General features: G+C 44.3%; 1 protein-coding gene across 5 annotated transcripts in view; it reads right to left on the bottom strand.

Moving 5' to 3' along the window:
- masp1 (MBL associated serine protease 1) overlaps positions 1-9,598 on the bottom strand; it is a 21,563-nt gene that overhangs the window by 6,929 nt on the left and 5,036 nt on the right. For 2 of the 5 annotated variants that reach the window (XM_020621833.1, XM_020621831.1), the window contains exons 3-8: positions 9,357-9,534; positions 8,530-8,661; positions 5,552-5,748; positions 5,327-5,474; positions 5,062-5,180; positions 3,031-3,115 (exon numbers count right to left, since the gene is read on the bottom strand). In XM_020621833.1, coding sequence (XP_020477489.1) covers positions 3,031-3,115; positions 5,062-5,180; positions 5,327-5,474; positions 5,552-5,748; positions 8,530-8,661; positions 9,357-9,534 — 859 coding nt within the window. Of the gene's footprint in view, positions 1-3,030; positions 3,116-5,061; positions 5,181-5,326; positions 5,475-5,551; positions 5,749-8,529; positions 8,662-9,123; positions 9,286-9,356; positions 9,535-9,598 lie in introns of those variants that run through there. The other 3 variants (XM_020621832.1, XM_020621836.1, XM_020621834.1) reach the window with 2 other exon arrangements.

Here is a 9,598-nt window from a genome sequence, read left to right on the forward strand (position 1 = left end):
AGCGGACTGGTGTTGTGGGGTAGCCATAAAAACCTGGGGCTGAACCCACTCAAAACAGTGGAGATGACAGTGGGCTTCAGGAAGAGCCCCCCCCCCACCTTCCCCCCCCTCACCATACTTGGCAGCACTGTATCAGCAGTAAAGTCTTACAAGTTCTTGGGCTCCACTATTTCCCAGGACCTGAAGTGGTCATCCAACATCAGGACCATCATCAAGAAGGCACAGCAGAGGATTGAACTCCTGCTCCAGCTCAGGAAGTTCGACCTTCCTTCCTACCCTCTGGATGGCGTTACAGGTCACTGTGCACTAAGACAACCAGGCACAGGGACAGTTTCTTCCCCCAGGCTGTCACTCTGATGGACACTTAACCAATGACCATATAATTGGACAATAACCCTCAGTGCAATACCTGTGTATATATACACTGTACAGATTATACAGACTCCTACAGGTCTCTAGTACTCTGTTTTAAGTGCTCTATTTTTATCCCTAATTATCTCATTTCAAAGAACATCCCTTTGTTGTCTGCATTGTTACTGTCTACATACCGCTTATTCTGCATTGTTTTACTTTCTGTTGCTTGTAAATACAGCTTATTTTTGTTATATCACACAGCCTGTTTGCACATTGAGAGCCGATGTACCAGAGTCAAATTCCTCGTGTGTCCAACACACCTGGCCAATAAAGCAGATTCTGAAAGCTGATTCTGATTCTAATCCTGTATTCCCTTATCACACCCGGACCAAGGGCAGAAATGGAGGAAAATGCAGAATATGTGGTAGTGAATGAGTGGGAGGAAGAGCCGGAGTTTGAGGAAGAAGAGGAAAACGGCAAGAGGAGATGGAAAAGGGAGAACCACCAACTTGGACCAACCAATGACTGGTGATCAATGAGCAATTCTTTGACTTTTATTCAGTAATGTGAGAGCTCAACTATAATAGATTTAATCAGAGTAACAATTTAAATTGAAGATTAAAAATAGATTTTGTTGATTTATAGAGCTGTAAGTGAATCAAACAAGAAGTGTTGATCATTACTGATAAGTTGCATCACTGCTGCGCTCTAACTCTTTAAATCTATATTAATTTCTAAACATTAAACTCTCTCTCTTTATTGTGTTATCTATGTTATTATTTCAGCTGTAGTAGAGTGTTTGAAATAGTCTGTACTGGTGGTTAAAGCTGCATATGATGTTTACTGCATAAACTAAAATACAATTAGTTTAAATGTGGTTAACCTCTCGAGTTAAGTAGTGACGACTGATTAACAGAATCAGATCAATAACTTAATTTTCAGAATTGTATCAGAATATATTTTAAATAAATTAGTCAACTATCTACTGTTTCCAATTTATATATTATAAACTGAGTGTCCAATCCCAAGAAGTAACTGTCAGCTTAACAGTGTACAATAAAATCATGGTCATATGTGGCCAGTGTCACAGCTTTTATGGGGTTTTCAGACAAAACTCGACACTTCCTCAAAGAGCCAGAGTATATTGGTTCCTAAAGCTTCTCAGTAGAGTAACATCTGAAGGTATAAGGAGGGAGCTGCCTATAACTGCAGGTTGCTGTTATTTGGGAGGTTTAGGGGTCTTGTCCTGAATTAATGACATGTAAGAGGGAGGTCTGCAGGGAACTCTGTTTGCAGGTTTATGGTCATCAATTACTGAGTGAATATCTCTCCCAAAAACCTCAAGTAGAATTTGGAGCTTTAATAGGCTTCAAATATGCCGCCTTAGTGTGAGAGGTTAAGCTTTATTCCTGTGTCCAGGGGTTAGTAGATCATGACCTTCAAACAGATGCTGTGTTGGGTTCAGGTCTGGACTCTGGCTGGGTCACTCAAGGACTTTCTCAGAGTTTTCCTGAAGCCACTCCTGTGTTTTCTTGGCCTAATGCTTCAGGTCTTTGTCTTGTTGAAGTGTAAACCTGAGGTCCTGAGCACTCTAGAGAAGGCTTTCATTCAGGATTGCTCTGCTTTTCTGCATCCATCCTTCCCTCTATCCTGACTAGTGTCCCAGTCCCAGTCGCCACAGCCTGATGCTGCCTCCACTGTGTGTGACTGTAAGATGGTATTAGTGAGGTGATGCTCAGGCCCTGGTTTTCTCCAGACACTGTTGGAACTATGGCCAAATAGTTCTTTGTTTCATCAGACCAAAGGATTCTCATGGTCTGAGAGTCCTTCAGGTGCTTTTTGCCAAACTCCCAGCGGGCTGTCATGGGCCTTTTAGTGGGAGTGGTGTCCGTCTGACTGCTCTACCACAGAGGCCTGGTTGGTGGAGTGCTGCACTGATGGTTGTCCTTCTGTAAGGTTCTCCCATCTCCAGAAAGGAACTCTGGATCTCATTCATAGTGACCCCTGGGCTCTTGGTTAGCGGTCTGACCAAGGCCCTTCTTCCCCGGCTACTCAGTCTGGCTGGGTGACCAGATCTATGAAAACTGGTGGTGATTCCAGATCTCTTCCATTTGAAAGTGATGGAGACTGTCATGCTCTTGGGCACATTCATTGCTGCAGAGATGTTCTCGTAGCCTTCATCACATCCTGTCTAACAGGTCTGTGGACGGTTCACTTGAGCTCATGGCTTTGTTTTCACTCTGACATACACCATTAACTATGAAACCTTATATAGACAGGTGTGCGCCTTTTCCTAATTATATGCAATACATTAAATTAGGCACAGGTGGACTCTGGTCAAGCTGTAGCTCATCGACCACTGATAGGAGCAGGATGCTCCAGAGTTCATTGTACAAGTGTCATAACAAAGGGTCTGAATGCTGATGTAAATGAGGTATTTCAGTCCTTTCTTTTTAATACATTTACAAAATGCTCCAAAAACCTGTTTTCACTTTGTCATTGTGTTGCACTGTGTGTAGACTGAGGAAAAACAGAACTGGATCAATTTAAAGATGAGCCTGAAACACAACAAAATGTGAAAAACCGGAGTCTGAAACCTCCCTGTACCCACTGTAGGTGTTATTTATCAGAGGGTCAGAGGTCACAGTGACAGACGAGACCAAAGTGTTTTCTTACTCTGACACTGAGGCGGACTGCTGCTCCACGACCCATCAGACTGACAGTCCACCTGATAGTGATCCAGAAACTCACCATCCTGAAACTCAGGTGTAAAACAAGGGGAAGTGAGACTATCATAAATGTTAACAAGCCAAACACTTTTACATAACAACCATTCCCATGAAACCAGCATAGTGATTCAGGTTCAGCACCGATTAGGCACTTTCTGTTCCTGCTGCTGTGCTCTTATTTTGGCAAAGGTTGGATTTCACCTTAACAACTAGGGGTGTGATGATACAGTGAGCTCACAAGATGAGACAACACACGAAGTTGAGTTTACAAGAACAACACGATATTTTAACACTATTTTTAGGAAATCTTCAGTGAAAAACTATACGACTGGAAAAACTCTTATTTGACTGAAAATCACAAAATGCCAAACAGAGCAGGTGCTTTTTGAAATGTTTTAACTAATCTTGTAATGAACGTCCCTTCAGTTCTACATCCAGAGTGTGAATGATCACGTGCAGTAAAAGACGACAATGTGCAGCCACTGTAAAGGTTTGGCCACAGACTCATCTGACCGGCTTCTCTCCTGTAGGATTTCACCAGTCTCTTCAGACCTCAGGACTGTGCACGAATTGTGCATGAGCTTCTAACTTCTAAGTGAAGCTGTGTGTGACCTTCTATGCTGTTTTCACCCAAATAGCACTGCACCGGATGGTGACATCATCCAGCAAAGGCGCTGCATTGACCAATCACACACGGGGGACGATTGGTACGTGGATGCCCACAGGAAGAAGGCTTCTTTGTTTACCTAGTTAGCATGAGCAGTCACTGCTATTCACTTAACGCATCATAATGACATGACATTTTCATTAATACTGGAAGTTAAACAGTGTTTTTATCCATCAGGGCTGACACACTGGTAGTGTAGAACTGTTGCTAAGGTAGAGTAGGCTACATTAGCAGTATGGCTAACCAAAACACAACGGATGCTCACAGGTTGGAAATGTGAACAAATCCACTCGCACTGAGTCGTCACAATGCCTACAATGCTACCCCTATAACCCCTCAGCCCCTGAACAACACAGCCCCACATGTTAAAACATGGCAGGGAGTTGTGTTTTTCCCCGACTGCGTATGGTCACACTCTGCCATACTGGTTGCTGCTCTGGTTCTGTTATGTATTGATATCACCAGACAACCTTTTCCTCAATGAGAAATGTCCTGACACTTGAATAGATCTTGTGGCATGGGATCTCATCACACCCCTATTTAACAACAGAATCTGTTGAATTGTGTGCTGCATGTTTAAACCACAGGGTTGCAACAGTTGCAGGAAATACATGTAGCAGCAGTCTTAGTGGCTCTTAGTGACAGTCACATCAGTGTCAGTGCACTTGAATGCAAATTTTTTGTGTAAATTTAAGTTTGTTGAGATCACAAGTAGTTCACCTACATAAGCATTAGAAGAAAGACCCTGCAGCATCAACAGTGCCACCCGTTGGTGCTCCATATGTTTCAGGAGGATTTGTAGTTTCACCTTAAGAGCAGATCTTGCCAGGTAGGAAATCATTTTAAATACTGCTTCTATAGTTAACATTTATTTTTACTTTCCTTTTCTCCCACTTTGGAGTCCATTTATCAAACTGTGTTTTTCAGGAAGTTTCCAGACCAAGCTACAGGTGCCTTCTTCTTCTCTGAGGATTTTTGTCTGCACAGCCACAATTTCTACCATTTTTTAAATTAATTATGCCTTTGACTTTGCTGTCTGTCAACACTACACAGAAGATGTACTATCACCTGGATATCCTAACCCAGAGTAAGAGGGAGGTGAGACGTTTCTGGAGTGTTGATGCTCCAAAAGATGTGGATGAAGCACTCTTATTTAGATTTTAGACTTGACCTGGTCACCACTTTAATCTCCTGTCCTACTGTTGCAGATGCAGCTGAAGAACTACTGCACCTGTTGATGACATCCAACCAACTTTCCTTCCAAAACATGGCTTGTGTCTGAGCAGAATCTTATAGTGATGGAGCTCGTACCTTCAGCAGCCTGTACCCAGGCTCACAGGTGAACAGGATGTGATCTTTGAAGGAGTATTCTGATTGGATAGGATATATCAGGGCATTAGATGGGATCTCGGGTACCGGACACTGACTTCCTGCCAAGTCAAAATAAAAACATTTAAGAAAAATGTTTCTTTAAAAACACATTCGCTCACTACTACTCATCTGTTATTAGATCCTGTGGTGTCTTAATTAAGCTGTAAAGTTGTATTGTCATCTGTGGTGAACGGCGAACATAAACCTATAGCGGTATATGTGAGTCTCCAGCCAAGATTTTCTCCTGAGTTGTCGCTGTGGAAGAAGACGGTGACAGTGTTACTGCTGGTGTCAATGACTCCTGGCGATCGATCTCCACAGAACGGACCAAGCTCTCTGCTTCCTGCTGTAATCTGACACACAGATGTTTATTCAGAATTACAGATTACACAGGTGTTTGTAACTGTATGGGTTTGTTTGTTATTCTCACCTTGACATAGTCATAGGGGCAGCTGACATCAGGGTGGTCCTCCACGTCAAATGTGGCATCAAACTGGAGGAGGAGCCTGAAGCCTGGCTCCACCTCGATACGATACAGACACTCGGAGCTCTTTGGGTAAGGAGCAGGAAAATCGACACTGCTCAGAACACCGGAGCGTTCCCTGAACACACCGCCGCTGCACTCCACTGAAAACACACACAGTTGTGTGTCCATCACAGTGACTTAATTTCCAAGACACCTTAAAGAGTCTGTGGCACTTTTCTTTGTTTTCTGACTAATTTACAATGTTAAAGCAGTGAATTCTCATCTTAGACATGACCTAAAGCTCCAGAAATGAGTTGTATGTATGTTCTAGTACTTCCATGCACAAGCAACTCAGTTTATACACGTCTCGCAAACTCTCGCTCACGAGACTTTTTTTTTCTAACAAAATTAACTATTACTTGACAGTTTAAGGATTTCCTTGAATGATCATAAAATCCAGACCATTGAGTGTTCATGTGAGCTTGCCTGACATCCACTGGTGCCCCCACCATATTAGCAAAATGTTATATTGCCTTGTTTGTTATGCGTTTTCAATAAAGCTTATGGGCAGCACGGTGGCGCAGTGGTTAGCGCCGTTGCCTCACAGCAAGAAGGCGAGAAGGTTCCGGGTTCGGGCCCCACCTTTCTGTGTGGAGTTTGCATGTTCTCCCCGTGCTTTCGTGTGGGTTCTCTCCGGGTACTCCGGCTTCCTCCCACAGTCCAAAGACATGCAGCTTAGGTTGATTGGTGTCTCTAAATTGCCCATAGGAGTGCAAGTGTGTGTGTGTGTGTGTGGTTGTTCGTCTATGTGTTAGCCCTGCGATGGATTGGTGTACCCCGCCTTCGCCCGATTGCCAGCCGGGATTGGCTCCACCCCGTGACCCCGCTCAGGGACTAAACAGTAGAAAATGAATGACTGAATAAAGCTTTTTTTTTTTAAAAGATATCCACAGTCCCATTGTAAAAGTGGAATTTTTCCACTGCACCTGGTTTTGTGGATATTTTTGTCCTCCTGCTGCTGCACTGTGACCAGAGGATGTGGAGAAAGATACAGGGCCTGAGGTTACTGCATGTCCGGGAATGTTCCTGTTTTACCTGACCAGGTCTAACCTACAAGCAGCCACCAGTGAAACCCCCCACAGCTGTGACTGATCAGCTTATCAACACTGGATTTCCCCAGAGCACAGTACCTGTTTGTTCTGACTGCTTGAGGCCAGTGTGTCTGCTGCATGTGATGTGTTGGTGGTTAATGAGCTGATTAATGATCTATGATGTTACTGTCGGAGCTACGCTACCAGTTGGAATTAATTTCACTACTTTGGGACTGTATGTGGTCAGGTGGGAGAAGACACAGTGACCGGTTGGATTTACCGACCTTGGAGCTACTTGAAAGGGAGCTCGGTGGGACTTAACGATAGGTTTAATAAACACACGTCGTGTGTCTGTCAATGCCTTGTTTCTGTAATGTTGGAGATAATTGTGGTAAGGCTGGAGAAGTTACTATGTCTGCATTATGCCAGTTAAATCATGGGGTTTCTCAGTTACCTGCTTTGTTTAGAGTGTTTTACATCTCTTCATCGGTACATATACCGTTGTTTACCTATCCATGGAGGAGACATTCATATAAATTAATGCTGTTGTGGTTCGTTGTGCTGTCCAGTTGCGACACAACACCGACAGTACAAGGTGGGTGCGTTCACAAACTGTCCGCTTGTTTTTAGGAAGAGGCTTTCTGTTATTAACATTCTGAAATAATTATAAACTGTCTGGAGTTATGAGGGTGCCAAGCTAATCTAGAGGTACCCAAGATTAAACATTAAATGGCTGGAAACGAGCAAAATGAGCAGCCATGGGGACTTCGTGCTAAAATTTGTCTTATGTTATTGGAACTTGCTGTTTGTCCCCAAAAAGAAGTTGTGTCCCCACAGTGACTGTATACTGTGTCACCACCACATGACTAATGTATATAATTAGCTCTGTAGGTGCACATTACTGACAGTACACTGTTACCCATATCACCCTTCTTACATCCAGTGAACAACTCAGACCATCAGAAAAGAGTGAAAATGCAGTTTTCAGTTTGTCAGAAGATTTCACATGTGATCAGTGAAGAGCTCGCAGTTTTCAGTTTGTCAGATTTCACATGTGATCAGTGAAGAGCTTCATTACTGAACCCTCAGCTTCAACAGGCGTCTCCTCCATGCAGAGACATGCAGCACGTGTAAACATCAACCACCAATTAGCAGCTGTTATCAGTCAGGCAGAGGTTAGAAACCAGCAAAGCTGCATAGAGGCTACACAGCTGCAGCCAAACGGTTTATCAGTTCATCCAGGGTCTGATACCACGAGCATGTGACCTTTGTGCAGACGGTGGCACAAGAAGAAAGGTCGTGGGGTCATGACCCCATGAGCAGAGAACAGCAATGAGATCACCGTATTTACTGATAATCTGACCTGTAGATTTTAATGTTTCTGGGGTTCAAATTTGAGTATCCTGTTAAAGTGGGCATGGTAAGCGAGAGAGGCCTGTGTATCATATGACTTCACTGTAAACTCCTAAAATGTGCTTTTCAGACATAATGAGCTGTCAACATGTGAACTGTTTCTCAGCAGATTTGAATTCCAGCAAGCTGATCCTGATTAGAGTGGGCTGCCAACAAGTCACGTCTCCAACAGCACCACTGGCTTTACTTCAGAGTCAGACTTTACACAGAAGCCTCTCTGAAACCACCCTCAAGACAAATTCTACATGTTTATCTCCACTAATGTTTCTTTATTTAATGTTTATTCTACCGGGAAACTCCCACTGAGGTTTACAGCCTCCTTCTCAAGGGACCCCTGCAAGACAGCATTGCTGAGACTCTGAGGACAGATAAACCCTCAGCTTGTTGTTTGTTCTGTCCCACACCTCGAGTTGCTATCACCTGCAGGAGGCGACTCACCTCTGCAGGTGCGGTTGTCAGTGTGCAGCAGGTAACCATAACGACAGGAGCAGTAGTATCCTCCGATGTAGTTGTGACAGAAATGATCACAGAACAGGTCTTCATCACTGCGGTCGCTGCACTCGTCTACATCTGGACAGATGAAGGGAGGAGGAAGAAGAAGACAGGAGACCGTTACAGGACTGATGCAAGGGATGAAAAGACAAAAGTGAGCACACCGCTGTGGTTGCAAACTCCCCAGGAATGTTTTTAACAGGAGCTCAGGGCCTGTGTCTGTGAAGCATGTCAGAGTATTAAATGAGTCCTGGGCGGCAGGCGTCCTCAGAGCGACACCTTTCTGTTGATATTTCCAGGACTTGTATGACATCTGATATGTGTCTGAGCTGCCTGTTGGAGGTCGGAGGACGGATATAGGAACAATAATCAAATCATTTTTGAGACTTCACAAACTTTATTGCAACAGGGGAAATGCAGCTGTGACAGCACCTCACTGCAAACCACTGTTGGCAGCAATTAGCATCAGACTACAACTTTTATATTAGGAACAGGTAACACCTGACTCGGACTAGACCAACAGTCCTGCAGTAAACCCACCCACGTGAAGGGTGTGTTCCATTTGTGTTCAGACTGGTTCACGAAGCTGCTGGTTCACCTGTGAGATCACCGTGGAGGCTGCAGTTTGTGCTGCTGTTCACCTGGTCTGTTAATCTGAGAGCTGTCTCTGGGGTTTAGCATCACTAATATGAATGTTAGTGGACATTAGATGACCTGCAGCTGCATACTGGCGGTTTCAGCTCCAGTTGTAAGCCTGGCACTCTGGTCCTCACCCTCAGCACTGTAGTGAGCCATGAACCCGGAGTAGCTCTCCTCGTTGGAGAAGTCCGAGGAGAACAAGATACTGAGGGAGTTTCTGGGCGAGTTGATAACCTGTTGAGCTGGCACCGCCTCCGTGTCTGTCTCCTCGGCACCACAGAACAATGCCAGCACCTCCCCCTCTGCCTCCACCTGCAAACAAAACACATGAGAAACCACTGACACAAACAGCAGAGGAGTTAAGCCTCTGTAAAAC

The sequence above is a fragment of the Monopterus albus genome, unplaced genomic scaffold (genome assembly GCF_001952655.1).
Source record: "Monopterus albus unplaced genomic scaffold, M_albus_1.0 scaffold268.1, whole genome shotgun sequence".
NCBI classification, from domain to species: domain Eukaryota; kingdom Metazoa; phylum Chordata; class Actinopteri; order Synbranchiformes; family Synbranchidae; genus Monopterus; species Monopterus albus.